This window comes from Euprymna scolopes, chromosome 36 (assembly GCF_053919585.1).
Source record: "Euprymna scolopes isolate OS-2025 chromosome 36, ASM5391958v1, whole genome shotgun sequence".
Taxonomy (NCBI): Eukaryota; Metazoa; Mollusca; class Cephalopoda; order Sepiida; family Sepiolidae; genus Euprymna; species Euprymna scolopes.
In genome coordinates, this window is record NC_136517.1 from 43,859,540 (window position 1) to 43,879,635 (window position 20,096).

At 30.0% G+C, this 20,096-nt stretch overlaps 1 protein-coding gene across 5 annotated transcripts in view; it reads right to left on the bottom strand.

The window, feature by feature from the left end:
- LOC145260432 (uncharacterized) overlaps nt 1-20,096 on the bottom strand; it is a 544,502-nt gene that overhangs the window by 486,112 nt on the left and 38,294 nt on the right. Inside the window, exon 1 of one of the 5 annotated variants that reach the window (XM_080118437.1) lies at nt 14,804-15,527. The exons of 3 other annotated variants lie outside the window; for them this stretch is intronic. In XM_080118437.1, the coding sequence (XP_079974563.1) occupies nt 14,804-14,890 (87 nt within the window). In that variant the 5' untranslated portion in view covers nt 14,891-15,527. Of the gene's footprint in view, nt 1-14,803; nt 15,528-20,096 lie in introns of those variants that run through there. One more of the 5 variants, XM_080118433.1, reaches the window with a different exon arrangement.

Here is a 20,096-nt window from a genome sequence, read left to right on the forward strand (position 1 = left end):
ATTGTCAATTTCAATATTTCATATTTATAAAATGACGTTAATTTCACTATCCAATCAAGTGGGATTCTTACTACCAGCGTAACACAACTTATGTCCCATTTTCTTCCTCATATTTTTTTTTCCTTAACGTGCAAGAGATCCCTTTTACCTTCCTGGTATACTTTCATTTGCAGTGTTTCTTCAGAAAATATGTGGACAGTAACGATTTCCTCAGTTCCAAAAGACTTCCAGCAAATACCCTGTAAGAAATTATTTCTCACATCCCAATTTACTCCCTACAGAGGCAAAAGAATCCACAAATACAAAAGCCATACCTTTTCAAACTCAAAATTTATTCAAAAGTAACAGCAATGAAAGTTTATTGGTTCTGGTATTGTCCATTTGCAAAACGGTGGCCAGTTTTGCATCTATAGCATAGAGCCAGTAGTATGAACTCCTATTGATGGAGTGGTAGTTCGTTGTTCATCGAAAGGATCCATGTATGTTCATGGTGGACTCGGCGGGAATGTTGGCGCCAATAATTAGGTATAATGCAAGTCACTTCGAACTCTAGTTGAATTGAGATAAGATCCAATATTTGGTAAATAAAACGTGAAGAAATGTTCATTAATGTCATCCTGTAATTAGGATAATTTCAGCAATATAAAAGTGTCTCTGCTTGTAGAGATGTGATCCTTTGTTCACCAACGGTTTGCTGATACAACATGAAGAAATTGATTTGGAGTCCATCCCTTTGCCAAGTTCTTGCGTGGACTGAAAAATAAAAGCATGCCAAGCAAATCACCTGACTCATTCAAAATTAACCAATGACGGTCGACCACTATAACTGCGTAGGAGGCCTAAACAAGAAAGATGGCGAATGTATATGGAATTTCTCACAACCCTTACAATTGTACAAATACCCTTCTTTCACTTGAACCATCATTCTGAACTTTCGTCTTATTAAAAGACATTTCTCTGCATTATTAATGAACCGCAATCTTTTTAATTTCATGCTCATAAGGAGATATCGAACATTCCAGAAGGACTTTGACTTGCACATATCTCACATAAAAATAAACCCTTTCTGATTAAAACATTTTAAATGTTTGTATTAATTCCCAAGTCGTTGCTATTTGCTATATATATATATATTTTTTTTTTCTTGTTAGGAAAAGGAGTTTCGACCTATGCTCCCGTCACAGTCATGAATTCGGAGAATGCCCCTTCTCCCTACAAATTACACTGGATAATAAAGGTCTCAATATCCAGAAAATTACTTGCCTGCGCAAAATTTAAATGTGATATTTGTTTTCAGCATAGTTGAAAGCTTCTAAAAGTTGTCATTTTAAAAAAGGAGTGTTGAGGTGGAAAGAAAGTAAAAAAAATACCTTAATGCATCATACGGGTTAGAAATTAGTCGACACACTGGCATATTTCTAAGATGGACGTCTGTAAAGTTAGTCGATATAAAACTTGGAATGGAGAAGCGTTAAGACGAAAAAAAAAAGGCAAAAATATTGTTAGCATGTCAAAATAGGTCATTATTAGTTCTACGAAACTGAAAGAGACTTTTTTTTTTTTAAACATTAACCGTTCGTCAACAATTGTTAGTCACGTGCACAGGAGCACAGGTGTTCGTTACTTTTCTTTTTGGGATCCCTTTAAAAGGCGGGCGATCCTTTAATACGACAGATGATACACGTACGAAAATCCACGTTCCTTTGGTCTAAAAGCACAAACGGAACATATTTTATTATTAGACGTAGTAATAGTAGTAGTAGATTCATTAGTGAATATTATCTTGAATTAAAGTTTACAGGTCGATTTTAAACAGTTTATATTATAAACTATGTTCATAATCGAACGATATTCTGAGACATTCAAACTAGCGGATTAAAAGCAATTTCCTGTTGTGGTCAACATAACAGTTGATCGCTTGCTGTGTGCTCAAAGCTTTGTTGTGCCCCTGTTGCATCAAAGAACAAAGCAGAAATATGTAATTAAATAAGCACGTGATTTTAATTTTATGATAAACTTTTTCTGGCAATCTCCAACAATAGCAACCCCAAAACAAAAATGGCAAATGGATGCAGTTTGGCGTAGATATGGAACGCAAGTCATTAACAATTACGAAACAAAACACGAAACCACAGACATATTTTATTTCAAAAAATTATTTTAGTTTTAACGCTTCTTGTGTTCATGAAACAAAATATTTACTTTTTATGTTTTTATTTTTACATTTCTTTAAATGAAGTTTGTTTTTTGTGTGTTATCCCGAAACATACGTTTCTTTAAATAATATTTTTTTTTTTTTTACATTTGTGTTATCACAAAACACTTAAAAGTAAATTTATTTATTTTTAAGTTTCTTAGAATAACTTTCTAACGTTTTATCACAGAATTTTGTCAAAATAATTTTTACTTGTTTGTATTGTAACTTTAGTAAAGGTGCTTTTGTTTACACAAATAGATTTCCAGTAAAAAAATTTTAAATAACGTTTCATTATATTCAGTGATCATTGCTTAATAAATACTGAAAATTTCATTAAAATGGTAGATTTCCTGAATTTTGGTGAATATTTAAGTGAAAGGATCAAAATGTTGATACATGTTGGGCCGGCCATTCATTTTGCACGTACCTAGTGATAACGCAAGTATTAAAAAGAAAAACTTTAAAGAAATGTAAAAAAAATATTTTTTTCGTTGTTTCATGATAAGTGTTCAAACTAAAATAATTTTTTGAAATAAAATATTTATATACGGTTTCATGTTTCGTTTTATGTTTAGTGATTTCAGTTACGTATTTACATCAACTTTATCCATTTACGCCATCTTTGTTTTGGCAGCGCGATTGTTGTCCATTTTCTTAAATGAAAAGTATTTTTTCTCAATACAGATATTACATTTAAAAAATTGAAAGAAAAAGAAGCAGATTGGGGGGGGGGGATGTTACTCTTTGACCCCATGCTGTTAATAGATAATAAAAAGTTTTTGTTGTGTTTTTGTTTTTACTTTATTTGTGTGTGCGTGTGATTACACGCATGAATAACCCGGAAATAGTTGAAATTGAAAAAAAAATGCAAGAAATAAAATAAACTATTTCAGACTTTAGAGTGGGGTTCACTTTACTATCATATACATGAATTTAATGTGAAAAGATCAGTAGTTATGAACTGGGTGATCTAAGATTCACGGTGGCGGCCATTTTGGAAATGCAAAAATGATTATTTGTTCTGTCGAACGCCATGTTGTCAATAACTGGGTGATTATTTCAGTGAAACTTGTTCTAAAATCTATAATATTTTGTTTTAATTTTCTAGATATGTCCAGGGTGTTTAACTTGTAATCGTATGGAGCAAACATAATTTCATTCTTATTCGCTGACAACGACTTTCTTCAAACAAAATCACCCGATGTTTGCTGCACAGCCTCTCAGACTAAAATCTACCAAAAATTTAGTTATATTTTCTTTGGCATTTTCCCCTCGACCCAGAACTGTACCCTAATCAACAAAGTCTCTAACAGCATAAATGCAGCACTCTCCCTAAACAGTAGTGCCCAAGTACATGTATTTGGTGACTTTAATGTTCACCACAATAATTGGCTTGGTTTCTCTAGTTAGACGCAGCTGGTAGCATCACACAGCTTTTCTCTATCCTGTTTCCTATCACAGAGTCTCTACACGTCTTCCAGATCGACAGCTTTACTTTTAGATTGCTTTCTGACCACAGTTCCCGAGGATTGTGTAACAAATGCCATGAGCCACTCGGGAATGTCGATCACGTTGTGATAATCACCTTAAACCCAAGATGAACAGCCTTTACTCAAAATAATCTACTATAAGAAGGCGTAACTGGGAAGCCATAAGAGATCACATCCGAGATGCTCCATGGTGTACCATTTTTTCTCTTCATGCAGAACAGTGTGCAAACGAGGATCAAAGCAGCAATTGAAGCATGTTCCCACAAGGAAGTTCTTTAACAAACCACACTTTTTTTTTTTTTTTTTTTTTTTTTTTACAGTGATCACCACTTATCAAGGCCCGGAAGCCACTCAGGGATAAGGGTTATTGCAAGTACATTATGTTAGTGTGGAGATTTGATGAAGTGTTTACTTAAGGGGGCGGTTCATTAGGAATTTGTTAACATTGGACTTGAACACATCCAAGTTGTAGTCCGGTGGGAAGCAGGCAGACGAAACAGTTCCACAGGCGTGCAGTTCTAAGAAAGAAGCTTTGTTCATGGAATCCACGTCTTGATTTAGGCACAGATAAAGAGTGGGGGAAATTTTTCACAGTGGATTCGGCTAGACGAGTGTTTTTCGTGAAAGATTGGCAAGGGGGGACCAGAGATTTGAGTTCAGACGAGCACCTGCCATGGAAATAACGATAAAACAAGGATAGGCTCGCAACGTCTCTTCTGTGGGAGAGAGGTTGCAGGGTAGAGAAAAGGGCATCCCCCACTAAGCCACGAAGTCTATTTTGTACTCTGTCAAGGCAGGATAGGCTGTTTTTTGCAGCTCCTGCCCAGATATGGCAACAGTATTCCATCCTTGGACGTACTTGGCAGACTTATCAAACATGTCCAATACAAATAGGCAAAAGTTTGTAGAAGCTGGAAATAATTGTAAGAGAGAAATAGCAGCAGTCTAAAAGAAGGCATTTTAAGTCACCAGAAAACAGAGTCGCAGAAATTAAGGACTTATGATTTCTGGAAAATTTATGACAGCAGAGTATGGTCAATCAATAATTCCTCCACTTTTCAACAACTTGGAGATTGTCTGCACAGCAACTGAAAAGGCAAATCTGCTTGCCTGCCAGTTTGCCTCCAACTCCACTTTAGATTCAACAAACCACCATCCTCCAGAATTTCCCTTTGCAGACAGAAGCCAGACTCGATCTGAAAATCACCCCCTTCCTTTGTTCATGGTGTGATAAAATAAAAACATCTAGACAACTCAAAGCCATGTGGGCCCATCTTATCACTGCTAACTATTAAAAAAATGCTCTGCTGAGGTTACTCCAGTTCTCTCCCAAAACTCAACAAATACCTTACTGAATACTGTTTTCCTGACTGCTAGAAAATTGCTTCTGTTGTACAAGTTTTTAAGAATTTTGATGAAAGGACTGGCCCACTAAATTATCGCCCCCATTAGCCTCCTCCCTCTCGTTGCCAAAATTTTTGAATCCTTAAAATCAATCAAGCACTAGTTTGCCACCTCTTAGATAATAAATTTTCCAACCAACAGTATGGACTTAGACAAACCCATTCTACTGCAGCTATCCTAACTAATCTTTGAACGTATATACCATGCACTAGATAAGGCAAGGGAGGCTAGGTCGGTATATCGAGAGGGCACAAGTACTTTGACATCATCCAGGCACCTTCCATTAAAGTACTTGTAAAACAGACACAGCGGTGCCATATCTAAAGTCTTTGACATGGTTTGGCATAATGGTCTTCTAATGAAAATTAAATCATATGGTATTACTGGACGCATACTGAATATGATCAAATCCTTTTCAGATAAGAGGAAAATACAGGTTATTCTTGATGGTCGTACATCTGAACAACATGGTATTAATGCGATAGTGCCACAGGAGTCAATCCTTGAACCTTTATTATTCCTGATATTCATAAACGATCTTCCTGATAAATTTTTCTGAGATGGATATATTTGCTGATGACACTATGCTCTATAATAGGCACAAGGGGAAAACGAATGAGTACATATCCAAGGAAATGACTAAAACTCTAGCGGAAGACCTTCAGTCTGTAGTGGAATGGGGCCGAAACTGAACGGTAACGTTTAATGCCACCAAGACTAAGCTTATTTCCTTTAATATTTACAAGAAACCTTAAACACTGATTGCTGCCTGATTGCTGAATTACTGCCTAAAAGTACTTCCCTCATACTCCTAGGGTTAACATTCACAGACAACATGAATTGGAACAAATACATTGAGCTAATTGCCAGGGCTGCTGTAAGGAAGCTTACTAACAGCCTGAGAGTATCCTGTATCTCTGAAAAGCCACTGTTCGCCCATGCATGGAGTACTGTTGTCACATCTGAGCTGGTGCATTTGTTACTAGTCTGTCACTCCTAGATAGGGTTCAAAAATAGTCGCCAACCTAATAGGTCCCATACTCCAACCTCTGTTACATGAAATGTGGCATCCCTGTGTATGTTTTATAAGTACTTTAATAGAAGGTGCTAGACGAACTCAAAGCACTGGTGCCCCCTCAACATAAATGCCCACCCCCGCGACAACCAGCAAAATTCCACCTCCACACTGTAGAGATCTCTAGATGCCGTAAAGCTTTCTACTCAAATAGCTTCTTTCCTCAAACTACTAAACTTTGGAATTCTCTCCTGGGCCCCTGCTTGTACTGATATGCTGATGTTCAAGTATACTGTGAACAGACATCTCGCTTCACTGCCCAACTCCCTACATAGTGTCCCTGCAAATAAACTATTTTTGGAATATTCTGTATTGGAAACATTTTTTACATGTTTGATTTTAGCCTGACAGGCCCGCAGCAAGCATCGGGGAACTTTGAAGAAAGCCCTGGCAACTTGGGATGATTTAATGCCCCCCCCCATACACACACACACTTTTTTTTTTTTTGTTATGACTATATTAATATCCTTTTTGTTTTGTTTTTAAGGGAGATGATGCTGTCGCGAAGAAAAAGAAACTGAAAACTTAGACATTCGATAAAAAATAAACGAAGGAAGGTAGGTAGTTGAATTTTATTTTTCCATTTTTAACCGATACGATCAAACGATTTAGAACTTCCTGAAACAAGGAAACGTCCAGGATGTCCGGAAACCCCCATTCAAAAAGCGGAACCGATTAAGAAGTCGGCGTCTCCGAGCTATTTTTGTCTCTGCAATCTCATCATCTAATATCGCAAAAGTCGCCAGAACCGGCCTTGTGTCACATATCCCTTTGATGAATGTAGGCTTGGAACATAGGTTCTATTTGTCAATAGGTACGAGCAAAAATGGTGGAATAAAGATAGGGGGACAATAGTTTTGAAAGCCGATTTATCATAATTCTTTGCAGGTTTCCGACTACTTTTTGATTGTCTTTGAAAGATTAAAGACTAAAGTTAATTTCCAAAAGGAAAAGATATTTGTGCACGTGAAAATAGTTACGAAAAATGTTTTCATGGCGAACTAACTAATTCAGCTAAATTTTGAAATTAAATAAATTCATTGCAAATAGTATTTGCTTATGTTTTTACGAGGATCGGATGTGATATATTTTTTTTAAACATTTTGTTCGCCCTCAAAACAAGGTGAAGGGACTTACTTAAAAACCGACCGTGTGTCTCTAACTTCGACCTCCTGTTACAATAAATAGGAATCTACAATAATCGAAAACAGTGTAAACAAACAAGATATTCAAACAGCCCTTATAGTACAATTGAGCCACACGAAAACAAGTTTTCGATTTATTCAATGCAACAGCACGTGTTCCGCTGTTCCGTCGACAAGACAATCTATGAATCAGGAAATATGGCTTTTAGTCGGTCGATTTCTATTTTTGTAGTTTTTCTGGGACATGGCAAGAGAAGAGAAATAAAGTTCGTAAAGATATTTGTAGAGACTGGTTTGCGAAGAACTGAACCTAAAATAATTGAATACAATGAACTAGTCAGGATAAAGTTTTTGGTGTTTAGTATTGGGAACAAGTGAAATTTGTTTATGATTTTATTAACGGCTAAGGGTTAGAAAAAAAAAAAAACACTATCTAAAATGGAAATGATTTTGTAAGATTGCCGTATTTACCCAGTTTTCGGTACGTATGTAGAACACGGACCGTGATAAAATAACATTTAGACACTCATTCTTATTAGGTGGGGGTGTTTTTTTTAATTATTTTGTATTTTCACCTAACAATTTAATAAAAAAAAAAAAAAAAAGAAAAGAAAAGATCTATACCCTAAAAATTAAATTTGAAAATTCAATCTAAAAAAATAAAAAGGAATAAAATAACACCGTTCGTGGTTATCTTTCAGATGCAAGGTTCCTTGTTTACTTGCGGTTGTAACAATGTAAGATTCCGTTGTACGGAAGACCAAATCGGCCATAATTTAAATATTTAAATTTATTTACTGAATTTAAATATTTAAATTGATATACTGTTTAAATATTTAAATTTATTTACTGAATTTAAATATTTAAATTGATATACTGTTTAAATGATAATATACGTTTACGATGTTTTTATTGGCGCTTTTCTTCGTATTTTTTAATAACATTTTTTTGCACCATTTACAAGTTTTTTTTTTTACAAATATTTTTTTTAATACTGTAATAGTAAAATAAAGTTACATTTATTAATTATACGAAAAAAGTATCTCGTAATGTTTTCACACGAGATTTTTTTCCTGTTGATTTCTAACTTTAGTTACAAATTTCTAATAAAGATTATTATTTTTTTATTATTAAAAATACATTTCATGAAAACACTCATTATAAAATGTTCACGTTGTTTAATTAAAAGTTCTCAATTTTAATCTAATAGTTTTATAATTTTGTTATTTTGTTACAAATTTCTAATAAAGATTATTTTAATTTTAACGGTAATTTGGTTTTCATTGTAAACTCCGTCATGTTAAAGGCGTTAAAATCACTTTAAATAGTAAATCAATTTTAATATTTAAAAAAAAAGAGAAATCAACAGGAAACAAATCTCGTGTGAAAACATTACGAGATACTTTTTCCGTATAATTAATAAATGTATCTTTATTTTACTATTACAGTCTTAAAAAAATTATTTGTAAAAAGAACTTGTAAATGGTGCAAAAAAATGTTATTAAAAATACGAAGAAAAGCGCCAATAAAAACATCATAGACATTTTGGCCGATTTGGTCTCCCGTACAACGGAATCTTACATCGTTAAAACCGCAAGTAAACAATGAACCTTGCATCTGAAAGATAACCCCGTCCGTATTTTTGCAAAAGTACCTAGACGTGGCAGTCGTAAAATAAATAGAAATTTACCGCCACATTAAAAAAAAAAAAAAAAAAAAAAAAAAAAAAAAATGATGAAGTAATGCCTGGGAGTACAGCCGCCACCTGGGACCAAGCAACGTCATATCACACTCTGATATTAGCCCAAGAGCACCTTTTGTACGTGAATAATCTCTTATGTTTATTTTTAGAACAAGAAAAACCTCAAGAATCAGTTTTACATGATGGCGGGATAAAAGAAAAAAAAAAAGCAACCACTTTTTAGAAACCAATGAAAACTCGTTACTTTTTATTTGTTTATTTTTGTGCGCACGCGTCGCATGACTAAAAATAAGATATTTTAAATGAATTAAATTTTTAGTTCGATTTTATTTATCTGGCAATTATTTATCGTTGTTTCCTTTCAGCCTAAATAAAAACGATATTTAAAAATAGATAAGATATTTTATTTCTAACACAAATACACGATGACAGGTGGGTCTTCCCCAAATCAAACTTAAAAATGTAACCAAAATGTCATTTTAAGTCGGTCACGCAGACGTCTTAAAAGAGAAACCATACAAATTTAGCAAAAAGTTTATTATTTTTAATAAATAAAGTAAAAAATTATATATTTTAAATTAATAAATTAAAGATTGTTTTCTGCATCGATTCGTATTTTTATTTACATTTTATAAAACGGATTTTGTGTAATTTGTATTTTTTTTTCAATTCAGATTAATCCTATTGTTAAAAAATCAATTGTTAATATTAAAAAAAAAAACAAATGCATTAAATATTAATGATTTATATTTTTTATATATTAAAAAAGAAAACGAATTTTATGTTTATTAATTATGCAAATACTCAACTTTTAAATTTGAAATGAATTAGAGCAAAAGGTTTAAAATATTTCATTCATTAAATTACGTGACAATTTTAAACTTCAAAGAACGCTGTCATAAATTAATTTTTTTTTAAATTTATATTTTTACGATTTTTCAAATTTTGATTTAAATAAAGGGTACTAGTGCACTAGTGCAGTGCACTTATTGATCCGTGCTGAAAATTTATTTAAAAAGCCATTCTTAACATGAGGGGAGGAAAACACCCTCCCCTCAGGGAAGGGTGTTTTGTACCTATTCTTTAACCTTACAAATAAAAAATAATAAAATAATAAAAAAAGAATAAAAAATTTAAAAAATTAAAAAACTTTAATTAAACTTGGAAATACGATTTAAAAAATAGCCCGGATCAGTAAGTGTACTAGCACCAAATAAAGAAAATAAAATTAATTATAATCGTCTTATTTTAAAAATCTAAATATTTTCCATGTTGCGTCAGTGTGTATTAAAATTTATTTTACAATATAAAGCAAGGTAAAAAAAAAAGTATTCCTTTTGCTTTTTAATTCGTACCAAACGATGCATATTCATTGGCTTTTTTTGGCTAGGATGAAACTGTAGTATCTGTTCTGCTGCTGAGTGCTGCAGCTGCACTTAATCTCTGTCAGTGAAGGAGAAATCCTTCAAGATCGAGACTATTTTTATTTTATTTTTATTATTATTATTTTTTTTTTTTTTTTTGTTATCGATCCAATCCAGAGTACCCTTTTTAGGATTTTGCCCTACAATAAAATCGACTTTGTGTCTTAAATCTGTCTGCTCTCTCGGAGAGGTAAGTAAACAAAAACATGGTGCAATAGTGCATCATCACTGCATCATCGCCACCGAGATGTAATGGGAAAGGGCCAAGGGAATAGGGAGGGGGAATTTTATGTGATTTTTTTTTTTTTTACTTCATTTTCTATTGTAAAAAAATGTTTTAATTTCTTTCCGAAATTTTAGATTTATTTGGGAAAAAATCAATTCTTATTTGTCATAATTTATTGGATGTCACATTTAAAAATAGAAAAGTTCTATTTTTAAACCCTACAAATGAATATTTAAAAAAAGTTTTATACAAAGATTTTTTTTATATACATACATTTAAAATGAGAAAAATGTTATCTAAGATTTAAAATCTTAGATTTTAAATTCTTAAAATATTCTAATTGATATTCAAATCATTTTCTTTAATCAAGAAATTAATTTATTCATAATGGCTAAAGTGCTTTTTTTTTTTCATTCATTCAAAAAAGTTTGATTTTCTACAAATAGCTAAAATATATTTTTTATAAGTTTCACCGCTTTCAGTTTTGTTATATTTGAACAAAAAAAAAAAAAAATATTTGAACAAAAAAAAAAAAATATTTGAACAAAAAAAAAAATATTTGAACGAAAAAAAAAATATTTGAACAAAAAAAAATATTTGAACAAAAAAAAATATTTGAACAAAAAAAAATATTTGAACAAAAAAAAATATTTGAACAAAAAAAAATATTTGAACAAAAAAGAATATTTGAACAAAAAAGAATATTTGAACAAAAAAGAATATTTGAACAAAAAAGAATATTTGAACAAAAAAAAATATTTGAACAAAAAAAAATATTTGAACAAAAAAAAAATATTTGAACAAAAAAAAATATTTGAACAAAAAAAAAATATTTGAACAAAAAAAATATATATTTGAACAAAAAAAATATATATTTGAACAAAAAAATATATATTTGAACAAAAAAAATATTTGAACAAAAAAAAAATATATATTTGAACAAAAAAAAATATATATTTGAACAAAAAAAAAATATATATTTGAACAAAAAAAAAATATTTGAACAAAAAAAAAAAATATTTGAACAAAAAAAAAAAATATTTGAACAAAAAAAAAAATATTTGAACAAAAAAAAATATTTGAACAAAAAAAAATATTTGAACAAAAAAAAATATTTGAACAAAAAAAAATATTTGAACAAAAAAAAATATTTGAACAAAAAAAAATATTTGAACAAAAAAAAATATTTGAACAAAAAAAAATATTTGAACAAAAAAAAATATTTGAACAAAAAAAAATATTTGAACAAAAAAAAATTTGAACAAAAAAAAAATTTGAACAAAAAAAAAAATATTACAAGCCTTCACATAGATTGAACACGTTTAAGCTGTATCGTTGAATGCGAATTATAAGAAACGGTTCATCTCCGCATTGATTAAAAACTATCAGACAAAATCTGGCATGTGTGCGTTTCTCGCATCTACGTTACTTTCCTAAAAGAAGTATTTTATTTTTTTTTTATTATTTACTTTTTAAAATATTTGACATTTTAAAAAATCAGGGAAAATTAAAACGTATGTAAATCCTATTTAAAATAAAGCTGGGCGCTTTCTTCAGAACGGAAATGGAAAGATGCAAGATTTATGTTTTTAACGAAAAAAAAATGTCATCTACTTAATTCTCGTGTCGCAATCAGTAACATAACTACATTATTACATAAAATATGTACTTTCACGATCCATTGAGACGCCATTGTTTTGATGAGAAATGTAACAAGACAGACTGCAGTTACTTCCCCTGCCTATTGTTTATTATAAGATTTCGAAAACTATTTTCATTAACAATTAGCTTTCTACTTTATTATTTTTCGTAATTTTTGGATATTTCACCAATTTTGACATAATTGTTTTATTTGAAATTTAATATTTCGATTTTCGTTCTTACTCCGGAGAATGAGAATTTTAAATTGGTTTTATGAAGGCCACGCCTCTCCGCCCGCCCGACCAACGTCGGCTAAATATATTATTTAATGAGTATATGTATATTTTTATTTCAGTATTTATTTCAAATGTATTCAATACATACGTAGAGTTTAAAAATATGCGTAAAGCAAGTAAGCTACACAAATGTTCAGTGTAAGCATTTTATACTATTGTGTTTAACTTACACACGTTAAGAGACAAACAATTACGTTAGAAATATTTTAATTTTTAACTAAGGATTAGTTGGTGCTAGTGCAATTACTGATCCGCGCTATTTTTTTGAATCATATTTCCAAGTTTAATTAAAGTTTTATTTTTTATTCAATATAGAATAGGTTCAAAACACCCTCCCCTTCCATGTTAAGAATGTTTTTTTTAAATAACGTTATTTCAGCACGGATCAATAAATGCATTAGCACAGATTATTAAATGGGCATTTTGCAGTATAGACAACAAGGCGAAAAACTTATCCAGATATGTAGAAGGGTAACTTATCTTGCCTTCGGTAACATTCGTTATTTGGATTTTTTTTTTTTTTTTTTTTTTTTTTTTTTTACATTGGGTCCACCTCCACAAATTTCTTTTAACTGACTTTTAAATGTTTTTGAGTTTTTGACTATGCTGAATTGGAAAATCTCATTTAAATTTTGCAGAGACAAGTAGTTTTCGAGATATAAAGATCTGTATTATGGTCTGTAATTCATTGGTGATGGTGACCATGTTTGTATGCGCGTGCGATAAACAAATTTATGTAAATTTTTAGATTAGCTTAGCTCCACTTTCACAATTTTCTTTAATGTTAACACCCCAACCGGCCCAACCCCCATGTTAAAATTTGTGGAGGTGGACCTAGTGTAAAAATTTACTGTCATTCGTTTTGTTTTTTTAACCACTTTTTCGTTTTGTCGTCTATACTGCAAAATGCACGTGCCATTTTTATATAATGGGTTTCAACTTTTACAGCATCCTTTGTTTAAATTGTTAGGTGAAAGTGCAGAATATTTTAAAGCTTCCACTCCTCATGTTAAGAATGGGTTTCTAAATAATATCATTTCAGCTCGGTTGTAAACTGCAAAAGTACTCCCCCCAAAAGCACTTTCTAATCCAAAACAAAGTGCCCCATTGTTATGAAGTGTGTGCCACAATTTTACCTGTAATATCTGTGTGTGGTTGACGAGGTGGGGGGTCATACGAACAAGTTGTTAACTGAACCCCCAACGTTTCAGATTAGTGACAAGACAAGCTAAGCTCTTCCATTTTAGATTTTTTTTTTTTCGTGTTGCTTTAATATATTTCCAGAAATAAAATTTAAACTTTAAAATGTTTTGATTTTTAAATAGTTTTTCTTTTAATGTTTACAAAAGGAATGCAGAAATATAATTGCAAAAGCAACTTTTTTTTTTAAATGGTCATTGTCAAAGTGGCATTTAAATTAAAAACAAAAACTGAATTTTTTATCACATTAACTTTATTCAAGGTTTATTATATTTTTTGATTGACCAATGTGTCAATATAACCGACTTTTTGTTTTTTTTATGAATGAAAATGTTATTTAAAATAGTTCAAAACTATTTTTTATACGAGATTGTATACCTCGTTTTTTAATGAATGACCAACAGTCCAACACATACATTTACTCTTAAATATTTGATTTTAAACTATTTTGACTATTAATTATATTAGACTATACTGGATGACAATACAAGAAAATAATCCCAACTACTCTAGTAGTTTTTAAAATAAATAAATGGCAACCATTTTAGAAATTAAAAAATGGTTACTTGTTCTGACCGACGCTATGTGGTTTTCTTACGTTAAATTTATATGGTAAAGTAAATTCCATTTTAATATATATATATTTTTAATGTATTTCCAGGTTGTTGACGTGTAACACACACACAAATAAAAACTCATTTTTTATTTCGGTTGACAGATTGGGGCAAAGGGTAAAATTTACCAATTTAACTAAATGGTTTGTGTTTGTATTTATTGTTCTGAATTTATATTGTAATTTTTTATTTCTTTTTAAGACTCGGGAATCTAACTTTTTTTTTTTTTTTTTTTTTTTTTTCATTTTTTCTGTGAACATTTTGACAGACCAGCAGACCAGACCAGACAGATAGTGTCATTTAAAATCTGAAACGGAAACGGACATATAAACGTGTAACTTTTTTTTTTTTTTTTTAAGGGGGGGGGGAGAAAGATTGTCAAAACTTACCCTTTGGTCGACTGGTACTGCATTTTTTTTGCGTCGAAGATTTGGAGATCGAAGGACTTTTCTAGAGATACTGTTACGGGTATCCATTTTAACTGTTTATGTACTTTATAATCACAAATAAAAATCAGTTTGTATTTTTAAGTCCCCCTGGACGGCAAAAATATATATATATAATTTCCTGGAGATTTTTATGCTAAAAAAATAAACAAAAACAAACACCTTTTTTATATGAAGAAGTGTTTTTTTCTATTATGCATCGAGGTGATTAATTATATATTATTTATTTAGAAAATGTGGAAATTAAAAGAAAAGAAAATTTATGTTTTTTTTTTTTTTTCAATTAAATTATTTATTTAAAAAGGCGTCTTTAATTCCTTTGGTTTATTAAATAAATACTCTATTTCTTTTTTCTCATTTTAGCTCTAATATTTAAGACTACGAAAACCACTGCTCGTTCTTCCTTTACGGGAAACATGTTTTATTTATACACGACTTTGTTTATGCATATTAAATTGCTTAATTTAAATGATTAAGGTCCTCTTTCTTTCTTCTGCCTTCTTAGTTATCCAAATGTCGTTAAATTTCTGATGAGACGAGGCTTTCCTTTTGTTAAAATCCTTTCGAATATATATACTTTTGTGATTTATTTCAATAATCCATCACATTTTCGTGCGACATTGGACGACGCGGCGTGTGTTCATTCTCCGCGTGTTTCTTTCTTTCTGATTTTAGTTCGTCCTTTCTCTTCTTTTTTCCCCCTCTCTCTTTATCGCAGCTTTAAAAGGAAAAACTACTTCCTCCTCCTACTCTCTCGCTTAGACTATACGATTATCAGGGCGGCGTTCGTAACGAACATTTTCATTTGTACATTTCAAGAGACCTCCCCCTCTGCATGAGACTTACTAATTTTTGCGGGATTTTCTCGTTTCTCCGTAATTTGTAAAACAGATTTTCTTTTTTTCCTAATACGTCCGATTTCATATAAATTGCACACACACACACACACACACACACACACACACACACATATGCATGCTAATATATATATATATATATATATATATATATATATATATATATATATATATATATATATATATATATATATATATATTCTATAATATAGAGCTGTGTGTGTGTGTGTGTGTGTGTGTGTGTGTGTGTATCTGGTCACGAATAGCCTCCTATATGGTTGACTATTTAAAAAAAAACTGATTACATATTATGATAGAAGATGTATCGAGATACAGGAATGGGTATGTTTGATCTGGCAGAACGGTGGTTCATAAAAATTGTATGGTCTGCGTTCGCGCCTGGTCCACAAAGTATGGAAATAAAAAAATTTAAAAAAAAAAAACGTTTACAAGTGTTTTTGATATAGATGTACATAATAATACTTTGATAAGTATGTTTTATCTTAAAAAGGGATGGTATAATAAAATTGTGGGGTCTGCGTTAGCGCCTGGCCTCCATAGAAGAGAAATAGGCACAACTTTAATAAAGACTTTTCATATCTATCTGCGTAAGTATACTTTGATAATTACGTTTCAGTTTGAAGAAATATGGTATAATAAAATTATGGGGTTTTCGTTCGCACCTGACCTCCATAGAATGGAAATATGTCACAAAGTTTAACAAGGTTTTTTTAATATAGATCCACAGAATATTGTGATAAGTGTTTCAGTGTGAACAGGTATGGTATATGTAATGATGGGGTTTATCTATTTTATTTTTACTTTCATCATATTTTGCTTTGATTTTGATACCCCCAAATTCGAAAGCTATATCTTTACAACTCTTCCTTTTCATAACCTCTCATACTTTCATAAATCAGAGTCCATTTTCTGTAGACTGTTTTTGAACCCAGTCAAAGACGGGTACATTTGCTAGTATATATATATATATATATATATATATATATATATATATATATATATATATATATATATATATATATATATATATATATATATATATACTAGCAGAGAGATCCCAGGAGTCAACGAATCAATGAATGTTCCACATTTCCAATACTTTTATTTTAGTCGAAATCGATGAAATCAGCCATTTTTCAATCAAATCGATTTATTGCTTACTCTATTCAGGGACACACCACAGTGCACTGGAGGAAGTTTCACTTGCCTCCCCGCAGTGACTTAGTTCACAATACATTATAGTCTACATTGCACTGTGGGCAACCTACTGTTGATTTTATAAAATTATTTTCATATGATGGCTTGAATTAAAGTTTAAAATGCAAAAGTCAAGTATCATGGTTGAATTGTGCTCTAAACAGTAACATTCATTTCAAATGCGCCCCTGTCTTATCAAAGAACCTACTGTTGATTTTAAACGTCTGACACTTCTGTTTGTGCAGTGATAAAACTTCTCAAATGCACTTAGATATTGTAGATGATATATAAAACTGCTCAAAATCAGGCATTTCCTTTTTCTATTGGATTTTTCTTGATTAGTTCCTTCATCAGAATTCTTTAGCACTGATCCAACAGGGTCAATTTTTCAATTACCAGATAAGCAAGATTCAGTAAGGCATTTGTTGTAGAGTTTAAGGAGGATAAGGACAGCTCAGCAAAAATTTCTCTAAGACTATACCAGAGATAAGATTAAGTCCACATGCTTTGGAAGTGTCAAAGTGTTTTTATAATATCCCTGACTTGAGATGGGGTGATGACCAGATGGCCGAGTGCGGTTTCAGTCAACAGTGGAAAGTTTGAGAGAGAGTGGTTAGTGGAGTCCAAGGTGGAATTTAAATTAATAGATTAAGTAACTAACACTGTATATTATGTTTAACCTGAAACATACTGATCATCTGATTCTAGATTATGTTCTCTAGTCCAGGGTTTCCCAAAGTGGGCACCACGAAGACCCTGGAGCTCCGTAGGTGAGTCTGAACGGCTTTAAAATCACTTTCTTCAAGAAGACCAAATGCTTTATATGGAAAAATTAAATGGCTGCAGACATTTAATTATTGACCTTTTTTACTGGAAAGAGATATGATACATAGCTGAAGGTGTATAGAGTTTCAGGATGGTTCATGAAAAAGAAAAAATAAATGAATAAACAAAAAAATGCAACAACTTCTGATTAATCAAAAACAAAATAAACAAAAGGGTTGTAAATATTATCATTAGTTAGTGTTCAAATTCGAGATTGTTATTTTTCATATTTATTTTAGGAATTATCTTAATAGTGCTCCCTGAAAACCCTTTGTCTTGCTCAAGAGCTCCATGGTGTCCTGCAGTTTGAGAAACCCTGCTATATTCAAAGGAAGGATGTTAGGAGGATAAGGCTTGAATCCATGCATATGTTTATCTGAGTCCTTATAACAGAGTGATGGAGGGAGGTACCGTTATGTCAAAGTGAGTCAAGCGGATTGGCGGTGAAGGTTAGTTTTACTCGTTTCCTATGATATTTTTGGAGTTTACTCGAAGGAATGACTGCATATCATTAAGACGAGTGTTAAGTTCTAAGATATTTGTAAAAGAGAGCCTCAAAGGAGGAGGCGATCTGATAGATTCTAGTCATCTCGTTTGATCGCTTTTATTTTTATTGTTATGATCAATTACATTAATAAGAAATAGAGTGTTTCGGACAAAGTAGGTATTTGTTAAGTGCCAGAAGAAAAAGTTCACAGAAGTAAACCTATAGCAAAGTCTTCACCTATATAAGGTAGTGGCCTCAGTAAAGTTTTATATGCATACATATTTACACACACACACACACACACACACACACACACACACACACACACACACATTTTATATATATATATATATATATATATATATATATACTATATATAGTGAATATACTTTTTCTAATACACTTCTTATTAATCTACCTTTGTTTGTTGAGTCTTCATTTGTATTGCCTTATACATTATTATTTGGTTCAACCTGCAAACATAACAGTTGGCGACGAAGATGGACGTCAAACATAACATATATATATTTCATATATGTATATATATATATATATATATATATATATATATATATATATATATATATTTCATATATATATATATATATTTCATATATATATATATATATTTCATATATATATATTTCATATATATATATTTCATATATATATATATATTTCATATATATATATATATATATATTTCATATATATATATATATTTATATTTCACATATATATATATATTTCATATATATATATATATTTAATGTATATATATATTTAATATATATATATATATTTAATATATATATATATACATATTTAATATAATTATATATATATTTCATATATATATATATATTTCATATATATATATATATATATATATATTTCATATATATATATTTCATATTCTACAGACAACATGTGAACACATGTGCTTTTACTTTGCCCTCATGATATATATATATATGTTTCATACATATATATATATATATATTCCATATATATATATTACACATATATATATTTATATATTTCATATATATATATATATATATATTCCATATATATATATTACATATATATATATATATATATATATATATATATATATATATATATATATCATATATATATATATATATTTCATATATATATATATATATTTCATATATATACATATTTCATATATATATATATATATATTTCATATATATACATATTTCATATATATATATATATATATATATATCATATATATATATTTCATATACATATATATATATATATTTCATATATACATGTATATTTCATGTATATATGTATATTTCATGTATATATATTTCATATATATATATCATATAAATATATTTCATATATATATATATTTCATATATATATATTTCATATATATATACATTTCATATATATATATATTTCATATATATATATATATTTCATATATATATGTATTTAATATATAGTAATTTATAAAATATATATGGCGATTAGGCTACACTGAATATTCTGCGTTTCATCCAACTATAGGATTCGTCAGGCTTATGCGCGAATTCTGTCATTGCTTCTTGTTTTTATACATGTTGAGGATTTCTAGTTGGCCAATCAGCTTTCTAGTATCCACCACACCACAAACAAATAAATAAATTAAATAAACATGAATATACGTAAACGATCACACGCATATGTATATATATATATATATATATATATATATATATATATATATATATATATATATATATATATATATATATATATATATATATACGTATATATATGTGCATTATTGTGTACACATAGTAATATTTATATGTATATATGA